We start from the raw sequence: 25,276 nt of genomic DNA, 5'->3' as shown, positions 1-25,276 counted from the left end.
AAGAAGTCCCCCTTGCTGCTTTTAATATTTTTTCTTTGAATTTAATTTTTGTTAGTTTGAATAATATGTGTCTTGGTGTGTTTCTCCTAGGGTTTATCCTGTATGGGACTCTCTGCGCTTCCTGGATTTGGGTGGCTATTTCCTTTCCCATGTTAGGGAAGTTTTCGACTACGATATCTTCAAATATTTTCTCATACCCTTTTTCTTTCTTTTCTTCTTCTGGGACCCCTATAATTCGAATGTTGTGCATTTAATGTTGTCCCAGAGGTCTCTGAGACTGTCCTCAATTCTTTTCATTCTTTTTTCTTTATTCTGTTACTTGGCAGTTATTTCCACCATTCTATCTTCCAGCTCACTTATTCATTCTTCTACCTCAGTTATTCTATTATTGATTCCTTCTAGTGTATGTTTCATTTCAGTTATTGTGTTGTTCATCACTGTTTGTTTGTTCTTTAGTTCTTCTAGGTCTTTGTTAAACATTTCTTGTATTTTCTCAATCCATGCCTCCATTCTATTTCCGAGATTTTAGATCATCTTTACTATCATTACTCTGAATTCTTTTCCAGATAGGTTGCCTATTTCCTGTTCATTTATTTGGTCTTGTAAGTTTTTACCTTGCTCCTTCATCTGTAACATATTTTTTTGTTGTCTCATTTTTTGATGGGTGGGGCTGTGTTCCTGTCTGACTGGTTGTTTGGCCTGAGGCTTACAGCACTGGAGTTTGCAGGCAGTTGGGTAGAGCTGGGTCTTGGTGCTGAGATGAGGACCTCTGGGAGACCTCACTCTGATGAATATTCCTTGGGGCCTGAGGTTCTGTGTTAGTCCAGCGGTTTGGACTCAGTGCTCCCACCACAGGAGCTCAGGCCCAACCCCTGGCATGGTAGCTTGGGGGTTTCTTCTGTCCACTTAGGGGTTCAGGGTGCCCCACCAGTGCCTGTTAGGTACCCTAATTGTGAGGAGATGTGAACTCCATGTCCTCCTACTCCACCATCTTGACTCCACCCCTGCCTCTGGCTTATTTCATTTAGCATAATGTCCTCCAGTGCTGCAACATCTAATGTTGCAAATGAAGGATTTCCTTCTTTTTCTAAAAGCTGAATAATATCCCTTTGTATATATATACAATTTTTTCTTTATCCATTCATCTGTTGATAGACACTTAGGTTATTTCCATATCTAGGCTACTAGAAATGATGCTGCAGTGAACATGGTGGTGCAGATATCTCTTCAAGATATCGATTTTATTTTCTTTGGATATATACCCAGAAGTGGGATTGCTAGATCATATGGTAGTTCTCTTTTAAATTCTTTTTTGAGGAAACTCCATACTGTTTTCCATAATAGCTGTACCAATTTACATTCCCACCAAGAGTATATAAGTTTCTTTTATCCACATTCACACGAACACTTGTTATCTCTTGATTTTTTATAATAAATCCATTCTAAGAGGTGTGAGGTGATATCTCATTGTGGTTTTGATTTTCATTTCCTTGTGATTAGTGATGTTGAGCATCTTTTCATATACCTAATGGTTATTGTCTGTAGTGGTAGTAGTGTTGTTTATTTTTGCTTTCGTTGCCTGTGCTTTTGGTATCAAATCCAAAAATTCATCGCCAAGACCATTGCCAAAGAGTGTTCCCCTATGTTTTCTTCTAGGAGTTTTATAATTTCAGGGCTAACATTTAAGTCCTAAATCCACTTTGAGTTGATTTTTGTGTCCAGTGTAAAACAAGGGGCCAATTTTATTCTTTTGCATATGGATATTCAATTTTTCCAAGATCATTTATTGAAGAGACAATCCTTGCCCATTGTATATTCTTGGTGATTTTGTCAAAGATTAGTTGATCATCATATATGAGTGGGTTTATTTCTGGGCTCTCAATTCTGTCCCACAAGTCTGTCTGGTTTTGTTTTGTTTTTTTTCTGGAATCATACTGTTTTGATTTCTATATTTTTTTCAATATAGTTTGATATCAGGAAGTGTAATGCCTCCAGCTTTGTTCTTCTTGCTTGAGATTTCTTTAACTATTTGGGATCTTGTGGTTCCATACAAAATTAGGACTTTTTTTTCTCTTTCTGTGGAAAATACCACTGGAATTTTGATAGGGGTTGCATTGAATCTGTAGATTGCTATGAATATTTTAACAATATTAATTATTCCAATCCAGGAACATTGGATATCTTTCTATTTATTCCTGTCTTTTTCAGTTTCTTTAATCAATGTTCTATAGTTTTCAGTGTACAGATCTTTCATCTCTTTGGTTAAATTTATTTTTAAGTATTTTACTCTTTTAAATGCTATTGAATATGGAAATATTTTCTTAATTTCATTTTTAGATAGTCTGTTTTTGGTGTATAGAAACACAACTAACTTTTGTATGTTGATTTTGTATCCTGAAACTTAAATGAACTTGTTTATTAGTTTTAGCAGTTTGTGTGTGTGTGTGTGTGTGTGTAATCTTTAGGGTTTTCTATATATATAATCATGTTAGTTGCAAACAGAGGCCATCTTACTTCTTCCTTTCCTATTTGGATGCCTCTAATTTCTTTTTCTTGCCTAATTGCTCTAGCTAGGACTTCCAGTACTATGTTGAATAGTAGTGGTGATAGTAAGATACTTGTCTTGTTGAGTATGATGTTAGCTGTGGGCTTGTCATATATAACTTTTATTATGTTGAGAGCTTTGTTTTTTTAATCATGAAAGGTTGCTGAATTTTGTCACATGATTTTCCTGCATCTATTGAGATTACTATACGATATTTATCCTTCATTCTGTTAATGTGGTATATCACATTGATTTGCATATGTTGGACCATCCTTGCATCCCAGGGATAAATCCCATTTGATCATGGTATATGATCTTTTGAATTCGGTTGAATTTGGTTTGCCAGTATTTTGTTGAGGATTTTTACATCTATGTTCAGAGATATTGGCCTATAATTTTCTTTTCTTGCAGTGTCCTTGTCTGCCTTCAGTATCAGGGTAATACTGACCTTGTAAAATGAGTCTGGAAGAGTTCTCTCCTTTTCAATTTTTGGGAAAAGTTTGAGAAGGATCGGTATTAATTCATTAAATCTTTGGGAGAATTCACCAGTGAAGCCACCTGGTCCTGGACTTTTCTTTGTTGGGAGATTTTTGAGTACTGATTCAATCTCCTTACTTGTTATTGTCTGTTCAGATTTTCTATTTCTTCATGGTTCAGTCTTGGTAGATTGCATGTCTCTAGGAATTTACCCATTTCTTCTAGGTTACCCAATTTGTTGGGGGTATAATTGTTCATACTAGTCTCTCATGATCCTTTGTATTTCAGTGGTATCAGTTGTAATGTCTCCTCATTCATTTCTGATTTATTTGAGTCTTCTCTTTTTTTCCTTAGTATAGCTAAATGTTTGTCAATATTGTTTATTTTTTCAAAAAGCAAGCTCACTTTTGTTGATTTTTCTATTGTTTTTCTAGTCCGTTGTTTACTTCTGCTCTGACCTTTGTTATTTTGTTCTTTATGCTAACTTTGGTCTTATTATATTCTTTTTATTCTAGTTCCTTGAGGTGTAAAGTTAGATTATTTGAGATATTTCTTTTTCTTAATGTAGGTGTTTATCACTATAAACTTCCCCCTTAGAGCTGTGTTGCATCCCATAAGTTTTGATATGTTGTGTTTCCATTTTTTGTTTGTTTCAAGATATTTTTTTATTTCTCTTTTGATTTCTTCTTTGACCAGTGGTTGCTCAGGCATGTGTTGTTGAATTTTCACATATCTGTGAATTTTCCAGGTTTCCTTATCTTATTGATGTCTAGTTTCTTACTATTGTGGTTATAAAAAATACTTACTATAATTTCGATCTTTTAAATTTGTTATGACTTGTTTTGTGACCTAACATATGATCTACCCTGGAGAATGTTTCATGTGCACTTAAGAATGTGTACTCTGCTGCTGTTGGATGGAACGTTTTGTATTTGTCTGTTAGGTAGATTTGATCTGAAGTGTAGTTCAAGTCTGATGTTTCTTTAATGATTTTCTGTCTGGGTGTTTTACCCATTGTTGCAATGGGGTATTGGAGTCCCCTACTATTATTGTATTGCTGTCTACTTCTCCTTTCAGATCTGTTAATATTTGCTTTATATATTTTGGTGCTCTGATATTGGGTTCATATATATTTCCACTTGTTATATCCTCTTAATGAATTCACCCCTTTGTCACTGTATAATGACCTTCTTTGTCTTTTGTTACAGTCTTCTTTGTCTTAAAGTCTGTTTTGTCTGCTATAAGTAAGTATAGCTACCCCTGCTCTTTTTTGGTTTCTATTGCCTAGAATACTTTTTTCCATCCCTTCACTTTCAGCATATGCGTGTCTTTAAAGCTGAAGTGAGTCTCTTGTAAGAGCATATAGTTGGGTCTTATTTTTTATTTATTCAGCCACTCATTGTTTTTTTTGATTGGAGAATTATATATATATATATATATAATATATATATAACATATATATAAACATATATTTAAAGTATAGTTGATATTATATAAGTTACAGGTGTACAATATAGTGATTCACAATTTTGAAGGTTATACTCCATTTATAGTTCTTATAAAATATTATATTTATATTTAAAGTAATTATTGATAGGTAAGGACTATCTATTGCCATCTTTTTCATTATTTTCTAGCTTTTTTGTCGTTCCTTCATTCTTTTCTTCCTCTCTTACTGTCTTCCTTTGTGATTTGGTGATTTTTTTTTTTTTTTTTTTTTTTTTTTTTTTTGCAGTGTTATGCTTGGATTTCTTTCTTTTTAACCTTTGTATCATCTACTACAGGTTTATTCTTTGTAGTTACCAGGAGGCTTACAGAAAACATCTTATAACAACCTATCTTAAGCTGATAAGAACACATATAAAAACTCTACCTACAGTGGGCCATGATGCAGACCATGGGCTCCCATCTGGGTCTCCTTTTTGCAGTCCCCAGGGTGGGGAAGGGAAGTCCTAGAGGTGCATGGCCCATGGGATGGTGTCAGGCCATCCCTGGCCTCCCAAACTGCAGCTCTGTGTCACCCCTTGAAGGTTTGCCTTTGCAGAATCACACAAGTGTGCCCAGCAAGGCACCTGTGCTGATATTTCTTCCCACTACTCACTTCTTCTGGGTCTTTTGTGGGTGCAGGGAAGGTGGGGGGGGGTCTATCCTGGAGTGGGGTGGCTTGAAAATGATGTTGTCATCCTCTGGATCTTTCTGGCCCCTAGGTCAGAGAAATGGGGGATTTCCAGCATTTTAAGACAGCAAACCCAAAGCATCTCCATGGCCATCCCTCTGCCTTCAGTTAACTCTGGGATTGTGAGCATTTCCTGGGTGCGAGTCTGGGAGCCAGCTATGCGCATGCTGTTGGGTTCACATGTTACTGTCTGTACATTGTTGATGCCCAATTTATCTGGCTCATGAATCTATTAAACATGAAAAAATAACCCATCTCTAAATATTAATACACTTCTTTTATATCTAACACATAACACCTGAGTATTGACAATTTTCCCCAATTAAACATTATTTAAAATTTTATTGAATCCCACTTATAAACAATTAAAATTGAAGTCTAAAATACAGACCACCTTCAGTGCTTTGAACATGCTAAGAAACAGTCGAGTGCTGTACTCACTATAAAACTGTGACCCAAATGCTACCTACTGCCTTAGATTCACATTTTTCTTCCTTGTTCTGCACTAACCGTCTTCTTATTCATATTCATAGTTCTTCCTATGGCTTCTGAGCCTTTCTAGGGTTGCAATGTATGAGCTCTGCACTCTAATATGGGAGAAGGGGGTTTCCCTACACCACCAAGTAATTCTCTGACACTAGCTGGAGGTCTTACAATTCAACTCAAATCTGACACTATCTACCCAGAGATAGCATCAGATTCCTACAAGACTGCCATCCACTTGCCCCTGACACACATTTCAGATGCCAATTGCAAGTCCAGGTCATCACCTGCGCTTTTAACCGACTGGATGTAGATTGGAGGTTCCAATGAGCCCCACCTTGGGTTCGACTGATTTGCTAGAGTGGCTCACAAAACTCAGAGAAGCATATTACTTACTAGGTTATCAGTTTATTATAAAAGTATGTAACTCAAGAACAGCCAGGTAGAAGAAATGTATAGGGCAAGGTACAGGGAAAGAGTGTGGAGCTTCCATGCCCTCTCTGGGTGCACCACCCTCCCCAAACCTCCATATGTTCACCAACCCAGAAGCTCTTCAACTCTGTCCTTTTGGGTTTTTATGGAGACTTCATTACAAAGGTATGATCGATTAAATCATTGGCCATTCCTGACTGATTCAAACTGTAGCCCGTCTCCCCTCCCTGGAGGTCAGGAGGTGGGACTGAAAATTCCAACTCTCTAATCACATGGATCACATGGTTGGTTCTCCTGGCAACCAGCCCTTACCCTTAGGTGCATCTAAAAGTCACTCATTAACATAAAAAAAGACACCTTTATCCCTCTTATCACATAGGAAATTCCAAGGGTTTTAGGAACTCTGTGCCAGAAACTGAGACAAAGATTAAATACATATTTCTTATTATAAATCACATCACAGGATGTTATTTCCAGACCCCAGTGAGAAAAGATCTCAGATGCTGATGATGCAGGACCTGGGCTGTGGATAATTCCCTTGGGCAGGGCTTCTGGCAGCTCCTCCCAAGGTGACTGCACAAGCTGCGTGAAGCCTTTGCTCACTGAAATCTGTAGGACATTTCAAGCTCAAGCTTTTCATGAAGCTTTGTGTTTTTTGTAGTCCACTTCCCAAAGTGAGGCATTCTTTAACTGCCATTTGTCCCACCCACAGGCTATGTTGACCTGTTCTGCTAGCATCATGAGAAACACATCTTGTTCACATCTTCCAGAAAGGACAACTTGAGGTTCCTTTCCAGGCAGAAGGGCGAGTGTGCAGGCCCCTCTCCTCTTGGATCTGCCCACCACTCACGGCAGACCCTGTTTCTAGCTGGTCATCAAGGGCAATAGTCATCTCCTTTCAAGATGACTTTTCCTGAGTTTGTGTTTTCCTCTTACACAGATTTAAAAAATGTTTTTTATTATTATTATTTTTTTTATTTTCAAAAACAACTTTATTCATGACACATATTAAAAAAAACCCTCCCACCCCCTGGAAATGAGCTAAAAAAATAAACAAAATCCACCTCCCACCTCCCTGTCCCCACTTCCTCCCATTCCCTCCAAATAAAAGGGAAAAAAAGACAAAGGAAAACAAAACAAAACAAAAAACTGAAAAACAAAAAACACCCCAAAACCCCCCAAAACAAGGTAGTGCATTTCCCCAGGGGAAAGGGGAATTTACACTGGAGCCGCTGGGAGTGGATCAGAGATCTTCCAGCTACGGAAATCTGCAAAGAAAGACACTCAAAACAGAAAAAGAAACACAAAAGGAAACAAAATAGATCACCAGGCAATCTGGAGGGGCAGGGAGCCAGAAAAGAGGGGTGGGGTGGGTGGTAGACCTGGCAGGACAAGAACAGGCAGGAGGGGACTGTGAAAGCTAGGGAGAAGATGGAGGGAAGGTAACAGAACAGTTTGGTGTCCTTGCAGAGCCCTGGGTAAAAAAACTCCTCCTACCACCCATGCCCACTTACCCTTGAGCAGCCCACAAGGGGGCAAAGGGGGACAGGGAGACAGGGGGAGCAGCTTGCGTGGTTGAGATGTGTCCATGGCGAATTCCCAGAGTGAATGAGCAGCCCCCTGCCCCACTCCCTGGGCCTTCCCTTCCTCCCCAAAGCAGGTCCCTCCTCAGCAGTTAGTTATGGGATTCTCCCCCCTTCCACAGCATATCTCTTTTTAAAAAAAAATATGGAAAGAACATCAAGGTCATCTTCTGTTTTTTCTTTTTTTTTTTTTTTAATTCTTTTTTTTATCCTTCTTTCCTCTTTTTTTCCTCTCTCTCCTCCTAATACACACGTTTTTTAGCAAGGGGAATACCATGATGTCGCTCTAGCCCGGCCCCTGTAGACACGACCCCAGGGCCTGCTGTTAAAACCACTGTAGAATCGAGAGCGGGAACTGTTGTAGTTGGTGGTCTGGGCACGGTATCGGGCTCGCAGGAAACCTCTGGTCTGTTGTGCTGATGCCTGGTCTGTTGGTTCGTTTTGGGATCACCTTGATTTGTCTTCCTCTAAATAGGGACTCATCTAAGGCCAAGGAAGTCCTCATTGACTCTTTGTCTGAGAACTCTATACATGCAAACCCCTTGGGATGGCCACTAAATTTGTCACATAGTATAGTAGCACGGTTGACTGAACCACAACCATTAAAGTGTGCTTCCAGCTCTTCTGCTGTTGCACCAGAGTCCACATTGCCAACATAGATGGAACAGGCATCAGCCTCCATCTTCTCCTCAATGGACATGATCACTGGGCCAGCATTGCCTGGAGGTGGACTCATATTCATCTGCTTCTCTACATCGTTCTGTAGCTCCTTTAGCTTCTCAGCTTCTTCCTCCCTCTCCCTGACTCGAGATTTGATCGCTTCCAGCTCCGGGTCCTCAATGGCGCCGTCCCCCGGGTCACCCTCGACCAGCCCCGGCTCCTCCTCCTCCTGGCTGCCGGGGGCTTCCGAGCCAAGCCCAGGGCCCGGAGCTCCCGGGGGTTGGAGGGGTGGTGCACGGGGCCGGGGCGGCTTCTCTTCGGGCTCGGGCTCCGGCTCGGGCTCCAGCAGCAGCTCCTCAGGCTCCAGTTCCTCAGACTCCAAGCCGTTCCCGTAGTCCCCTGCGCCCCCCCGGGCCCCCTCCCCGGCCTCCACACCGGCCCCGGGCACAAGATGGTGCCGCCGCCCCGGCCCGGAGCCCCGACCGCCCGCAGACCCCGCTGCTGCTGCCGCCGCCGCCGCCACCGCCGCCGCCGTCATCGCCGCTCAAAAAAATGTTTTATAAGCTAATATTCTACACTTACTAGAAGGAGCCAATACCGGTTTATATAATACTTGTCTTTAAAAGTGATCACAAATTATACATATCTTTTAAATTACAGCTACAATTTACATGCTGTAAATAACTTCTCTTTTTTTGGTATTGTAACAGGGAAGAGCTAAATTGGACTCCATGTTGGATCTGTTTCTTTGACTTGAACCTTTGCTTTTCGTTGCTTTTGTTATTATAATCATACATAATGGCGTGCCTCAGGGAACCCTGCTGCCTCTGCCAGAATGTTAAACTAAAGTGCCTCTGTTCAGCTCACAGGGAGACAATCTGACCCTGCCCACCTGTGAATGGCTGCAAGAAAGAAGAAATTAACACATCCCCTCACTGAGGCTGGTCCTTCCAGGAGATGTTTTGCAAGACTGATGGCCCTTTTTACTTTACTTCCCCACTGCCTCTCCCTCTCTGATTCTATAAAAGAAACTGGCATCCAGACCCTGATAAGATGGTTTTTGGGGACCCTAGCCTGCCATCTACTCAGTCTATCGGCTTTCTGAATAAAGTCATTTTCTTTGCCTCAACACCTCGTCTCTGATTTACTACTGGCCTGTCATGCGGCGAGCAGAGCAAGCTTGGACTCGGTAACAAATTTGGCTTAGCCAGCCAGGAGCCTTGTGTCTCATGGCTAGCTGGCCCCAGTCAAGGAATATTGGGGCAAGACCCTAGCAGCTGCCAGGTCCATTTGTCTTGAGGATCTTCCCTTCAAAGTTCCCTGAAGCGACACCAGGTACCCCAGCGCTTGGCAGTTGAAGCAAGGAACCAACAAACTTCTAGGAGTCGACGGACTCCATTTGATTTTGGACGGTAAGTCGCTCTGGCGTGCACACTGGAAACATATTCCCCCCTCAATTTGGACTTTTCCTTTACAGGACAAGCCAATTTGGTTGGGGTACCCTGTTGGAGAGGGGAATTGTTGTTGGACTCTACCTGATTTTGGGAACTGGTTCATTGGAAACTAGTTCGTTGGTTTTGGTCTTGGTCTTCTTTTGGTTTTGTGTGCATTGATGCTAGAATTTGTTTGTGCCTTTTGTGTTGGAATTTGTCTGCGTCTTTCGTGTTTTGGTGTTATCAAACTTATAAAAAAGGGAAATACTCCATCTATCCTGAAGGATAGCCCTTTGGGGCATATATTAGATAAATGGGCAAAACATAGCTATGAGCCTATGACTAAGAAAGACATGATATACTATTGTAATAGGGTGTGGACCCAATATATGTTAGGATCAGAAGAACGATGGGCCCCTGAATGGCTCACTCAATTATCATACGATCTGGCAGTTAGAAGTGTTTTGCAAAAGAGCAGGGAAAAGAGGTGAGATTCCATATGTAGAAGCATTTATACTATTGCATCAGGAGGAAGGAGTCAGAGGACTGCCACCTTATGGTACAATGGTCTGAAAGGAAACCCAAGGGAGAACCTGTTCTACAAGGGGAAGGGGGAGAAAATGAGAGTGGGGACATATTATTCCAGACCTTAAACACCCCCTCTGGCCCATCCAGCTCCCCCACTGGCTGAGCAGGCTGCATGCCCTGGCAGTTGCTCCAACTGCCCCACCCCATGCCGCCAACATATTCACCCCTTTCACTACCTCTTGTTTCCCCCACTCATGGGGAGCGAATAGAAGTTTCTATGGTAACCCCGGTGGCAGAGGGACCTGGTTTAGTATCACCATCTAAGGCCCGACAGGGCACCCAATTTGGACTGAGAGCAACTTCTGCAGCAGGGCAATTTCCCTTGTGCTGATATCCTGTAGGAGTCCGTAATGCAAATGGCCAGCCAGCTGGGCTCCTATGGATGCAGAATCCATTCTCGACTTAGGATTTGCTTAACTGGAAAAACCATAACCCTGCTTACTGAGAGGACCCACTCAATATGACTGAACTTTTCACCTCGATATTTGCCACTCACCATCCCACTTGGGCGGACATTCACATTCTTATGAATATAATGATTACTGAGGATGAAAGGAGGATAGTAGAGAGGAAGTGCACCAGCTCCATTTAATGGATCCAAATGGAACTCCAGAAGCAAATTTGGCAGTCCCTATTGCTGAGCCTAACTGGGATCCTAATAATGGGGGCATGCCACTTCTAGAACACTACAGGGGATGTGTCTTAGTGGGTCTTCAAAAGGGGGTACCTAGACAAAAGAGCTTAAACAATCTCTTATTAAGGAGATAAAACAAAAGCCAAATGAGGTTCTATCAGAGTTCCTGGAAAGGATTTATCAAGCTTATAAGCGCTACATGGATGCAGACCCTGAGACCCCTGAGAATGTAAGGATAGTATGACTTTCATTGGGCAAAGCACCCCAGATATAAGGAAAAAATTACAGAAGTTAGATGGTGTATTTGGAATGAACCCTTCTCAATTAGTAGATGTTGCTTTTAAAGTATTCAACAACAGGGAACAATGACAAAAGCAAGAAGATGCAAAACGGAATGCACCTTTTCTGGCAGCAGCATTGAATTCCCAGAAGGTGAGTAACCTAAAGGAAGGTAAGCCACCATTGGGGAAGGAGCAATGTGCTTACTGCAAGGAGGAAGGGCATTGGAAAAGAGAATGCCCTAGACAAAAGAATAATAGAAGGAAGACAGGAGCCTCTCATATGGTAGAAAGAGAGGAGCAATCTGATAATGAATGAAGAGGCCCAGGGACTCCCTTGGACCTGAGGCGTCTGATTCTAATTTCCCCACAAGACCCCTGGGTAACATTGACAGTGGGGAACAAGTTGATTGACTTTCTAATAGATATGGGTGCCACATATTCTGTGGTAAACACCAAGGTGGCACAGAAAACATCTCAGTCTATCTTGGTCATGGGAGTTTCTGGAGAAGTAGAGAACCGTTTGTTTCTGTAAGCTCTAGAATGCCAACTAGGGGACATAGCTTCTTATATATGCCAGAGTGTCCAATCCCCCTTCTGGGACAAGATCTCCTTTGTAAATTAAACACTCAAGTAACCTTTTCGCCATAACAGCTTGACATCAGGGTCCCACCGGAGTACACTTTAAGCCTACAAATGGTACTCATGGAAACCCCAGAGAAGGAGACAGAGCTTTTTCCCACAGAGGTCTACGAAAAGGTAAGGCTGGAAGTGTGGGCTGATGGCACTCCGGGGAAGGCCAAAAACACAAGACCAATACAAATCCCGTTAAAAAGGGATGCTGGGACACCTAATCTAAAACAATATCCTCTGAAACAAAAGGCTCAAAAGGGAATTCAGCCAATCCTGGAGAAGTTTTTGAAAATAGGACTGATTAGACCTTGCAGGTCCCCATATACCGCCCTTATCTTCCCGGTCAAAAAGCCAAACTCAGCAGAGTATCGCTTTGTCCAAGATTTGAGGGCTATTAATGAAGTAGTCCAAGACTTACATCCTGTGCTACCTAATCCATACACTCTGCTCACAACTATTCTGGGAGAATATGGCTGGTTCTCAGTCCTGGACTTGAAAGATGCTTTTTTCTGCATTCTTATTGTAGAAGAATCACAGCAGCTATTTGCTGTTGAATGGCAAGACCCAGAAACGCAGGTAGTCCAACAGTATTGTTGGACAGTCCTGCCTCAAGGAGTTAAGAATTCCTCTACCTTGTTTGGGGAGACGTTGTCTAGAGACCTTAGAGACTTAATATTGGACGAAGGACTCTTGCTCCAATATGTGGACGACTTGCACATAGTGAGCCCTACATATGATAAATGTCTACAAAATACTATCAGAACCCTGAACTATTTGGCTAACTGTGGATATAAGGTCTCCCAGAAAAAGGCCCAGATATGCAAACAGCAAGTCACGTATCTGGGCTTTGTCCTCTCTCAAGGACAGCAGGATCTTTTGCCTGACAGAAAGCAGGAAATTGCAGGCTTAGGAGCACCCAAGACCCACAGACAACTGAGAGGCTTTCTGGGAATGGCAGGGTTCTGTCGGATTTGGATCCCAAGCAATGGGCTCATAGTAAAGCCTCTCTATGAGCCACTGAAGAGACATGATCTTGAGCCCCTTACTTGGACTAAAGAGTGCCAAACAGCCTTTGAAACGATAAAAACGATGTTAGTCTCAGCCCTGGCTTTGGGACAACCAGACTTAAAGAAACTTTTCAAACTGTATGTACATGAGAGACAAGGCATAAGCTTTGGGGTGTTAATTCAAACTCTGAGGAATATCCCCCGACCTGTTGCTTACTTCTCAAAACAACTAGAACAGACTGTTAAGGGGTGGCCTCCTGGCCTTCAAGCTGTAGCAGCTACTTGTGACAGAATTCAGGAAGCTGAGAAGCTTACCCTAGAGCAACCCACCACTGTGTATGTTCCTCACCATGTCCTTTCTTTGCTGGAACAGAAAGGGGCCTATTGACTGACTTTTGGGAGAATGGGAAAGTACCAAGCCATTCTCCTGGACAATCCCAACGTAAGACTTCAAGTCACTTCAGCCCTAAATCCAGCCACATTGCTCCGGATTGATGCTGCACAATCCCCAGAGCATGACTGCCTACACGTCATTGAGCTAGTGTACTCTAGCAGACCAGACTTAATGGACCTACCCTTGGCTGAGCCAGATATGGAATTGTTCACCGATGGAAGCAGCTTCATGGACAAAGGTAGGCGACCTGACGGGTATATAACCACGTGCCGGGTGGTAACACTTAAAAGCATTGTTGAAGCAAAAGCCCTGCCCCCGGGGAGCTCAGCTCAGAAGGCAGAAATCATTGCTCTGACAAGAGCCCTGCTCCTCGCTTAAGGGAAGCGAGTAAATATATACAGACTCCCGCTATGCATTTTCTGTGGTGCATGCTCAGGGGGCGATCTGGAAAGGAAGGAGGCTTCTCACTTCAAACAATAAAGGCACAAAACATGCTTCTGAAATCCTGTCACTATTAGAAGCAGTCCATAATCCCTCACAAGTGGCCGTAATGCACTGCCCAGGCCACCAGAAGGGTGAGACTCACATAATAAAGGGCAACTGGTTAGCTGACCAAGCTGCAAAGAAAGCAGCAAAGGAAGGCAATTATCAAGCCATGATAGGGTCACTTCTTCCGCAGACTGACTTGTCAAAATATCAGCCAGTGTATGCAGAAAAGGACAAGGAGAGGGCCAAAGATTGGGTTTTCACTCTTGACCGTAACTCACCTGGCTGGAAATGTAATGCACCAGGAACTGTTTTGATTCCTGAGGCCCTCTTGGACACTGTGCTGAAGCACATTCATGACAGTACCCATTATGGGAGAGATGCCACCTGCAATGGATTCAAAATTATATAATGGGAACTCACCTACAAAAGACCATCCAGCGAGTCACTCGGAATTGTATGATTTGTGCTAAAAATAACCCCAAAACTGTTGTCAGACCTCCCCAGATGGGGACCCAGCACAGAGGGACCTGCCTCACAGAGGACTGGCAAATAGACTTTACTCAAATACCTCAAATTCCGGGAAACTTCAGATACCTGTTGGTGTGTGTAAACACTTTTTCAGGATGGGTGGAAGCATATCCCACCCGGACAGAAAAAGCCTCCCAAGTGGTTAAAGTCCTCCTTAAGGAAATTATTCCCCAGTTTGGACTACCTAACACCCTCCAGAGTGATAATGGGCCTGCTTTTGTCTCTAGCATAACCCAATAAGTGGCTAAAGCACTGCAAATTAATTGGAAGTTACATTCATCCTGGAGACCACAATCAACAGGAAAATCTGAGAAAATGAATCATACGTTGAAAAGGAGCATTGCTGAAATATGTCAAGAGGCTAATATAACTTGGGATAAGGCCTTGCCAGTTACCCTGCTATGGATCAGAGTGGCTCCCAGAAGCAGGGTTAAATTAAGCCCCTATGAAATATTGTATGGTAGGCCATTCTAGGTGTCTGCCCAGGCAGGGGAATCTGTAAATGCTCTGAAAGACATAGCTGTTGCTAATTATGTTAAAGCTTTGGGCACTATACTAACCTCTGTTCATGAGTTTGCTTCCAGCAGGTCTGCCTATCCAACTGAGGTAGCTTTGCATTCTTTCTGACCCAGAGATCGAGTCCTCCTTAAAACCTGGAGACAACAAGGGCCTGAGCACTGTCTCCTTAAAACCTGGAGACAACAAGGGCCTGCCTGCAAGGTGGACAAGACCACATGTGGTATTACTCACCACACATTCATCTGTCAAATTGGCTGGGATAAAACCTTGGATTCATCATACTTGGATTAAAGCTGCACCACCATCATCAAAAGACGACCCAACTCCTGAGAAGCTTGGAGAGCAGTGGGTTTGTGAACCCTTAGAAGACTTAAGGTTGCTCTTCAAAAAGGATAAGTGTTGAGATTGCAGTTTCCTTACAGATGGAGAAAGATGGGTCAATCTACTTGTTTAATCCTGTTCTACTGAACAGCACAGCATCAGGTCCAAATAATTGAGAATTGTACTATTTACTAAAAATTCTAAGAATTATCCCCTGCCCAATGCTGATCAATTCCATTCCACGATCACCCCTCACTGCCCCTACACAGCAGGAAGTAGCTAAGAGTGGTCGTCGCCCCTTATCCCACAAGATTGTGGAATGGACATTGACAGTGGGGAATTGTAACAGGGAAGAGCTAAATTGGACTTCATGTTGGATCTGTTTCTTTGACTTTAACTTTGCTTTTTGTTGCTTTTGTTATTATAATCATACCCTGCCTCAGGGAAGCCTGCCCCTCTGCCAGAATGTTAAACTAAAGTGCCTCTGTTCAGCTCACAGGGAGACAATCTGACCCTGCCCACCTGTGAATGGCTGCAAGAAAGAAGAAATTAACACATTCCCTCACTGAAGCTGGTCCTCCCAGGAGATGTTTTGCAAGGCTGATGGCCCTTTTTACTTTACTTCCCCACTGCCTCTCCCTCTCTGATTCTATAAAAGAAACTGGCATCCAGACCCTGATAGGATGGTTTTTGGGGACCCTAGCCCACCATCTTTTTGGTCTGCCAGCTTTCCGAATAAAGTTGTCTTCCTTGCCTCAACAGCTAGCTCATCTCCGACTTGTTGGCCTGCCGTGTGGTGTGCAGAGTGAGCTTGGACTCAGTAACAGTATCATTCCAACTTTTTACAACTTGTGTTGCAGGAAGGGGGGACCCCTTCCAGGGCCCAAGAGTGGGCTTTTGTCTAACACTTGGAAATGAATTGTCCGAGGAGACACACGTGTTGACAAAGCAAAAGACTTTATTGGGAAGGGGTGCTTGGGCATAGAGCAGCAGGGTAAGGAAACCCAGGAGAACTACTCTGCCATGTGGCTCACAGTCTCAGGTTTTATGGTAATGGGGTTAGTTTCTGGGTTGTCTCTTGCCACTTTGCTTGGCCCACAGTCTGACTCAGGGTCCCTCCTGGTGGCGCTCACATCTCAGCCAAGATGGATTCCAGAAAGAAGGATTCTGGGAGATTGGTAGGACATAAGGACTGGTGTCTCCTCCCTCCTTTCAGCCCCTCCCATATTCTCCTGGTTTTTGGTGGCAGCACCATGTTCCTTATCAGGACCTCCTGTTGCAAGACAGCTGATGCAAGTGGTTATCACTGTGCCTGGTCAAGGTGGGTGGTTTTGGTCAATGGTTCCCTAACACGTACTATTCAATTAACTAGTTAACATATCATCACAACTCAGCCTGAGTGAGCCCCTTTAAGGTGGACCCCTTTGTCCTTTGAATACTGCCCCTGAAATCCTTGGATATCCAGCTTGCCTCAGGTCCATTCTATTTAAATAGTGTGTGTATGCTTGTGTGTGTGTGTTTGTATGTACATGTGTTTGTGTGTCTGTGCATATGTGTGTGAGTGTGTGCAGACATGGAATCAGCTGCCTTCCAAAGAGCCCTGCTTCACTCTGGTGGAGAAGTGCAGTAGGGCCAGATCTAAGAGCTAGAGGCGTACGTGAGAATGGTGATGTATGAAAGGGCTACTATATAAGCCAGTTTTAATGACAGAGCTCCAAAATGTTTTTGACAATTTTATATACTAGTTTTGATTTACTTTTTAAATAAGTAACAACACTCATGATTTAAAAAGCCCATCCTAGCCATCTGACTCACCACTCAAGGCAAGCAAGTGTCCCAACTCTTGGTCTCACAACTGAAGGTTGTGATATCACATGGATGTTCCGTTTCACAGATTATGGTGCTGTTCCCCCATGCCTTACCTTTCTTTTAGGATGAGCCTTTTTTGCCCATTTAGACCTCTCCTCCCTGTCCCTTTTCTCAAGAAGCTCTCAGTCTGGGGAAGACAGCAAGGCAGAGTGGACAGCACCGTGGAGCCTGGTGCCAAGGGTGTGAGACCCACGTATGAGTGTGCTGGGGGGTGGGCATGGAGGTGGGTGGGATGTCGGCATCCTGTATCAAGCAGGATGGCCAGGTGAACTTGGGTAACAAACCACAAGGTTCACTTCTTGCTCTTGCTCCGTGTCCATGGTGGGGTGTTGGGGCACTCTGAGTCACCTCTCCAGGACTCAGGCTGATTGAACAACCACCAACTATAGCTGCAGGTCCTGGGGACTGAGTGGGGAGCACCCTGGAGGTTCTCACACAGATAACGCAGTGCTCTCACCCCAGGTGATGGGCACTCCTTCCACTCACCCCATGCCCTGTTTGCCAGAACTAGTCACATGGCCTCTCCTGAAGGCTGGGGTTGGAAGATGCAGCCAGATCACAGGCCCGGAAGATTGGGGGGCATTGGTGATTGCCTTGAGGATGACACAGACCATGGATGGCAAAGTGGAAATTTATTTTATTTTATTTGTGTGGCTATCATTACTCCTATTTCATTTTTTAAAGTATGTGCTCCCAACGGGGCTCCTAAACATTCCTATTGCCTTCTTAGCATCCATACACCAGCTTTCATCTATTGTGATGTGTGTTACACCTTAACTCAATTCTCAAGTAAAGTGTGTTAGTAAAAGTCTTCTTGATACTTCAGAAAAAAACAGATTTATTTTTAAAGTTGGGCTGTTTCACAGGAACAGAACCGCTTGTGTTTCCCTTAAGCAGTTCGCAGAGAGGACTTTTGTGTCCCCCTGGGTGAGGGTCCTGGATACCCATCCCAGGTAGGGGAGATGGTAATCATGACTGGGGGGCAGGGAAGGAGTCTTGGCCCTAAGTCAGGGGTGGGGCTGGACTGTCACATACTCATCTCTCTTGGTCCCGAACCAAACCTGACGGAGGGTAAGACCTGTCATGGCCATTTCACGGAGTAGAAACCAGAGCCACAGGGGAGGGGTAGCTTGCCTGGGGTAGAATGTTTAAAGTTGCAGGATGCCACAGCCTTAGTTTTGGCGTTTGGACAACTAGGATGAAGCCCCAGACCGCCCTCTGTAACTGTGGTTGCTCCAGTGACAAGATCTATAGGCCATACCCAGCGCTCATGATGCAGAAGTAAGCTCTTAAGCATGTCTGGCCACAGAATGTTCCAGTCCCTTGTTGCTCAGGTCTCTGCCCAAACTTGAACAGATGCTTGTTAGGACCAGCTCCAGAGCATAACCTGTTAGGTCTCAGGGCTCTGTTTCGGCTAGTGGAAAATGTACCTGAAAGTTTAGGAATTGCATGTGGCTCCTAGTAACAGAGAGCTGGAAAATATTTTCTTAAACAAGAAAGTACTTTCCTTGTCTATGAGGTGACAAGGAGCCTGAAGGGAGGCAGCCAGGGCTGGCGTGGAGGGCTGCCTCTCTATCACTCTCCCAGGTCCTCCCTGCACCCCCAGGGGAGCCCTGCCCTCTTGCTCCAGCAAGGACCAGGGAGGCAGGGGCAGGGTCAAAGAGGCTCCTGATGAGTCAGCCCTTTGATGGACCTTCCCCAAGCCCTACTCAGGCATCTCCACACTGTCCCTGGCCGAGCTCAGTCCCAGGGCCACCCCTCCCTGTAAGGGAGGCCGGGAGCTGATACACTAACAAAAGCAGGGTCTGTTAACTGAGCAGAAGGGGGTGCAGCGAGCAGTTTCTGTGATTCTCCAAGTGCTGTTATAACTAATACACCCCCTCCCCCATTTCCCTTTGACTGCTCCATTCTGCCAAGGGTGGGAAATAGTGTCAGGTACTAAGGGGTGCAGAGAACTTGAGGCCCCAGGCCCTGACATGCTGGAAGATGTGGATCCTTCCAGGGCAGGATTTCCATGTTTCCTTGTTTTCCTGAGCCTTGGGGGAGTTTGCGTGTCACCTCGCATCCCCTTTGGGGCTCACTGAATGCTTTTTGCAGGATGTACTCCCAGCCACGAAGGCGCTGTGTAGGCAGGTGGGGGTCTGGTGTTCTCCCGCCGCCCCCCCGCCACCAGGCAGGGTCCTCGCAGAGACTCTGCAGGTCTGAGCAATCGGTGGCACTGGAAGGTGGTGGTGGTGCAGCTGGTAACCAGTCATCAGAAAGGCTGCTGCTTCCCAGGTGCAGGGCGGGAAGAGGCTGGGCTGCCCTCTGCTAGGGGAGGAGTCTGACCTGCAACTGGGCTGCATGTGCTCTTGGCAAGAGTGGAATGGGGTCAGAGCCCACTGATCTTGGTCAACTGTCCCCAGCCCTTCATGCATGTCCCTCTGCTTGGACCTCAGCTCAGAACTCTGCCTGCATCCGCAAGACAGCCAGGGTGAGTTCTGGTTCAGCCATGGCCCCAGGGTCAGAAGGACATGACAGATTGATGGCCCTGGCCCTGGGACCTGACCCCCTCGATGGGATCAGGTGCCTCCATGGAGGAGAGGGGACATAGGGGGGCTTCCCATTACCTCTTGACACCAAAGCCAAGGTGTGCCCTTCCTGGGTCCAGCCTGGCTTACCTTCCTAAGAAGGCTATTTTACAATTCAAACAGTGCGGAGGAAGGTATAAAGTAAAAACAAAGGGACTACTCCTCAGTTCTCCTCCCCAGGGGCAACAAATGTCTACCTAATTCCTGGGCATCCTCAAGGATATTTTCCCTGTGCATGCACATATAGCTGTACAACTTTTTTTTTTTTTTTTTTAATGCAAGTAGTAACTCTATACACACTGTACTGCAAGTCGCTTTTTATAAAAACAACACATTTATTATACCTCGGAGGACATGTCAGACCAGCACCATTAGCACTGCCCCATCTCTGAAAGGCTGCAGAGTATGGCACTGTTGGAGGTACAGGCATTATACAGCTTCCTTCCTGATAGAGGTTTAGGCTGTCACTTGTTTGGGACCATTATAAGCAATGTTCCAATGACATCCTTGTTCTATAACTTGGAACATTTTCACAGAAGTTAAGGATCAAATATTTAGTGGGACTGCTAGGGTAGGGTCTTAGGGTATGTGCTTTTGAAATTTAGGTAGATACAGCCCAAATGCCCTTGAAGGAGCGGCCCCATTGTAGAGTGCCTCCCCTTTAGTCCCTCCTCCACTCAGCAGCCAAAGTGATTTTTAAAGACAGATCAGGGACTTCCCTGGTGGTGCAGTGGCTAAGAATCCGCCTGCCAGTGCAGGGGACACGGGTTCAATCCATGGTCGGGGAAAATCCCATACACCGTGGAGCAACTAAGCCCGTGCGCCGCAACTACTGAGCTTGCGCTCTAGAGCCTGTGAGCCACAACTACTAAGCCTGTGAGCCACAACTAAGCCCACGCACCACAACTACTGGAGACTGCATGCCCTAGAGCCTGTGCTCTGTGACAAGAGAAGCCACGGCAATGAGAAGCCCGCGGACCGCAACAAAGAGTAAGTAGTCCCCGCTTGCTGCAACTAGAGAAAGCTTGCCCGCAGCAACAAAGACCCAGTGCAGCCCAAAAAATATATGTATAAATAAATTAAAAAATAAAAAAAATACACAGATCATCTAATCCCCCTGCTAATACCCCAGTTGCTTTGATGGGTACCCACGCCTCTGATGCTATGCCTTGTCCGCCGTCCCCGCAATCTCCCTTCCCACAAAATGCTCCAGCCACACCCACTTCTCACCTGCCCTCCAGCGCAGCAGCTCATCCCATCACAGGGCCTCTGCGTGTGCTGGTCCTTCTGCCTGGTGCCCTCAGAGCTCCATGTGGATGCCAACATGAGGGCCATAAATAGCATTTTATTGTTGTCTCCATGATTATCATCTTACTGTTGGGTGAGGTTGAGTGTTATATCCTCTACCTGTTTTCCTCTCGTGTTTTCTCTTTTTCATCGATAGGTACAAACTCTTCGTTTAAAAGATAAACCAACTATTTGTCTCTCATTTTTGTTACAAATATATTTTTCCTGATTGACTGTCCATCTTTTGAGTTTGTGGTAATTTTTCCACTTTAAGTGTCTAAGTTTTAGGTATTCAAGTTCATGGACCATTTCCGTATGGTTTCTAACTTCGTGAAGAAGCCCCCTCCGCTGGCTCTGAGAGGCCATGAGCTGAGCTCCTGCCTCCGCCCACCGCAGCTTGTGCTAGTCCTGGGGCTGGGCGAGCGTGGAAAGGCAGGCTGGGGCCCGATCGTGGGGCCCTGAGTGTCTCAGAGCAGTCTGGCTGAGGGGGATGTGAACCACAGGTTTGGGGCAGAGGAGGCGCAGGACCCGGTTTGCATTTGAGAAGTTAACTAGGCAGCCGTGGGGTGCGGAGATGAGAAGAAAGGGGGAGTGGTGACCTCCAAGAAACTGCTGAGGGGCCAATGGCTGTGACATGGGGAGGCTCAGACCCTCAGCCCCCCTGAGGCCACTAAAAGGAAGCGGGGAGACCACAGCCCATCTCTGCCCATGGAAACTGCTTAGGGTCAGCCTTGCCATGGGCCAAGGAGGGGCTGCCCCTCCCACTGGGGCAGTGAGTGGGCCTGGGTGGGAAGAGTCTGCGCTGTTATTACATGTACTCTACAGACAGAAAGCCGTGACTTCACTCTTGAGATGAAAGGAATCACATTTGTCCACATGCACCAGCAAAATCTTAAGTTTGATTTTTATAATTTAATTTTAGAAAAAGGTCAACAGCTTGTACTGGAGGATGATCTCACATTCACACTCATGTTCTGGGTTAAGCAGCCTCAAATGGTTACTCTTGGTAATGATGTGAACATATGTGCATAGGTGTGTACATGCAAGTGTGTGCGTAATTTATGAAAGTTCTTGCCATCATACCCATACATCCCCCTGTTAACAATTTCACTTTTTTACTCTGCTGTATGTGTTGCATAGTAAATACATAATTTGATATAAGCCTCATATGATGTGATTTCACAGAGTCCTAACCATTGAGATATGACTTAATTTGTTAAAGTGATAAACAAGATTATTATGTGCAAACAAACAGGGTTTATGCTCCAGCTGCATCCAAATTTATTTCACAAAGCTGTAAACACAGGCCCATTCTCAAGTCCTGATGATTGAGTCTCTCTGCCTCCTGTCGACAGGAGAGGAATGTAAAGGCTGAGTCGGTGCTCTCGGCCCTGTGTTGGCTCTTGGCTTTCCAGCCCTGTCACTTAAAGAAACTCATTCATTCCCCAGATTGGGCAGTGCTCCTTGCTGGGGTCCTTCTAAGGCTTTTCACACAGAGACTTTCCCAAGCGGGGACATCTGATCTCAGCCTGCCCGAGCGGGGCCCCGGGCCCCGGGGACTCAGGAGCTTGAGAAATGTGCTGAGAGCCTGGGAGCCACCGGGGGAAGGGGCAGGGGTCACAGCCCTCCTCCCTCCCTGCCCCGAACTGCTCCCCAACTGAGAGCCCCTAGTGTAATTCCACCCCAGACCTGGGGGTGAAAGTGGGGAGGCCCATTATGCCAGCTAGGCCCAGCCCCACTTCGTGTGACCCAGCCCAGCCCTGAGAGTGGATGGAAGAGGCAGGGGGACTTTGGCCCAATCAGACCCCACCGTCTTCCCTTGGGCTGTAAAACCAGTATTGGGGGGATGGGGGTATCCAGGGAACTCAGCCCTAGAATAGGAGAACCCTCAACGCCCCCCAACCTGGGCGGGGTGGGAACTTCTCAGCACTTCTTAGCAGCAAGTGGTTCAGAGGAGAACCCAGTCTGCCTCCTGGGTCCTTAGAGGGCTGCAGGCTGCAGGTGGAGAGGTCAGGCTGCTGGCCCATGCTGGCGAGGTCCGAGAAATGCTCATTCCACAGGAATCACCTTCTCTTCCGCATGCAAGCCTCCAGCCGGCCCAGCTCCTCATAGGACTGGTAGAAAACATCAAACTCCCGGGTGCCCCAGCCCCTCCAGACAGCCAGGCACCACTCCAGCTTTTCGTTCTCAAAGCCGCACACAACTGTGTCCTTTGCCACTACGGCAGCATCCACAAGCACCCTGCAGAGAGAGGGGGTCTGAGAAAACCCACAGGGGTCCCCACTTGGTCGGGGCTGTGACCCTCACCCTGAACCTTTTCGGAAGACACAGCCTGGTTAAGTGGGCATCTGTGCACCCCAGCCTGGCACCACCAATGTGCTGGGACACACTGCTTCTCCCTCTGTGGTCCAGCCTGTGGGCAGTCTTTCTAAAGTCTAAAAAGGGACCTAGGGCATCATTTCAGGTTCACCTCAGAGCAGGTATCCTCCCTAATGCACCTCAGACCCCAAAGAGCCCAGAAAAAATGGTCAGTCCTCTGTGTCCACAGGTTTGGCATCCTCAGATACGGAGGGCTGACTGTACTCTGCCATTTTACATATAAGGACTTGAGCATCCTCGGATTTTTGTATCTGCAGAGGTCCTGGAAGCAATCCCCTGCAGATGCTGAGGGAGGACAGAATTATCAATTCTACCTAATAGTTCTTGCTCATCAATGGTCCATGACAGATTTTAAGCTTTAACTCAATTTCCTTGCCACCCAGCCCAGGCATGATTCTTCTCCCTTTCTAAGTTTCCACATGCTTAGGAAATACAGGGCAATATATTAGGCAAAAAACCTGTACCAACAAGTCCTAACTATGTACATTTTTTTTGAGCCTGTGGATTGTTTTGCATGATCTGGGCATACACTACAAGTTTCCTTCTGGGCCTCTGCGGGGCTGTGTGTCCCACCTCCGAGCACACACTGCCTGCATCTCTTCCCTCTGCCCTGTGTGCCCTGCCTGGCACTGAGGCCAGCATGTAAACTGGGATGTGCAGGGGCCTCCACTCCCTCAGGCCTTGCATGTCTCGGGCACTTGGTAGCTATTTGCCAAGGAAATAAACGTCTCAGGTGCATCTCAAAAAGCTGGCCTCCCTTTTGCTGGCTGCCTGGGCTGCTTTCTCCCTACAGTGAGAGTACCTGGCTCTTGGTAAACCTGTCTTTGGGGGGCAAATAGGAAAAACAACACCAGGAGAAAATTCAGGGGAACTAATGGTGGGCACTCTGAGGTCAACAGGCCCGGGCTCTACAGACCTGCCTGCTTCCCTGGAAGCCTGACCTGAGAACTGGGAACTACTGCCGCCCACAAACTCAGCTGGTGCTCAGCAGCAAACCCAGATCTTGTCTCCAGTATCACTTGCAGGGCAAGGGTCACTGGCCCGGGTGCCATAGACATTTCCTCTGTCATCATCCTACTCCGGGGAAAACAGGCTGAATGCGATTTCTCCATAAGGGAGATTAACCACGTGGGACTCAGCAAAGTGAGGGGTGTGGACATTGCCAGCTGCCTGACGAGTCCAGGAACACTGGCTGGCACCAGCCTTCCATCTCTATAGTCAGGCAGACTGTGTCTGGACAGGGGGTCCTGCCCAGCATGACCCTCACAATGGAGTCTGGCCTGCCTCCTGGTGGGACCCCCAGCAGATGGGTACAGCTGAGCCTGGGAATGGGCATGGCGAGGGTGGGCATGGCAAAGGTTGGCATGGTCTGGCTGTGCGGCTCCACCTGGTGCTGTATGGGAGGAGAGGCACCTCAGGAAGGGCTCTCCTGTTTGGCAGGAGGCACGGGGAATCAACTGGATCCCCATTTCAACTGCAGCTGAGCTTGGGCACTGGAGGCATACCCCAGGCAGGGCAGTTGGTCCACAGGTGCTCCGGGCACCCCCAAAACAGGCAGCCATGACCAGTGGGTGATGGCCGGTTCAGCTAGTATTTGCTGATCCCCTAGGAGCTGCCTGTTCGTCCTCCGTCTATGGCCACAGTGGTGAACGCCATGTTTATTGGTGGAGGACAGAAGGGCGGCGGCCATCATGCAGGGAGGTGGCAGTGAGGCCTCGATTCCCTACGCCACACCCTGGGTCCTCTAGGAGCTGCCCTCAGTCTTACCCGTGCGGAGTCAGCTCTCGGGCTTTCAAGACAGCGATGACTCGGCCCCGCTGGGTTCCTGCATCCTTCTCCAAGCCAATGACGATAACATCTCCACCACGCCTAAGAAACCAAAACCCAGAAGGGGAACCGTTTGTCTAGGGCTGTGCTCTCCAGGGGAAACAGAGCTGGTGTGCAGAAAAGCATGGGAACAAACGCAGCTTCTGCAAATGGATTGAATTACC

The 25,276-nt window shown here is 46.0% G+C and overlaps 2 protein-coding genes across 3 annotated transcripts in view; both read right to left on the bottom strand.

Moving 5' to 3' along the window:
* Positions 1-7,911: 7,911 nt before the first annotated feature.
* LOC132360071 (polyadenylate-binding protein 2-like) lies at positions 7,912-8,894 on the bottom strand. Its single transcript, XM_059915184.1, is given in 2 exon segments — positions 7,912-8,101; positions 8,103-8,894. Coding segments are annotated over 2 exon segments (939 nt in total). The 3' UTR covers positions 7,912-7,954.
* Positions 8,895-21,798: 12,904 nt separating this feature from the next.
* The window catches only part of LRRK1 (leucine rich repeat kinase 1), a 117,680-nt gene continuing 114,202 nt past the window's right edge, over positions 21,799-25,276 (bottom strand). For both annotated transcript variants that reach the window (XM_059912620.1, XM_059912621.1), the window contains exons 33-34: positions 25,053-25,154; positions 21,799-23,147 (exon numbers count right to left, since the gene is read on the bottom strand). In XM_059912620.1, the coding sequence (XP_059768603.1) occupies positions 22,970-23,147; positions 25,053-25,154 (280 nt within the window). In that variant the 3' untranslated portion in view covers positions 21,799-22,969. The remainder of the gene's footprint in view (positions 23,148-25,052; positions 25,155-25,276) is intronic.

The sequence above is a fragment of the Balaenoptera ricei genome, chromosome 2 (genome assembly GCF_028023285.1).
Source record: "Balaenoptera ricei isolate mBalRic1 chromosome 2, mBalRic1.hap2, whole genome shotgun sequence".
NCBI lineage: Eukaryota > Metazoa > Chordata > Mammalia > Artiodactyla > Balaenopteridae > Balaenoptera > Balaenoptera ricei.
Note: the sequence above shows the minus strand (reverse complement) of the source record. Positions and strands in the feature narration are given on the sequence as shown.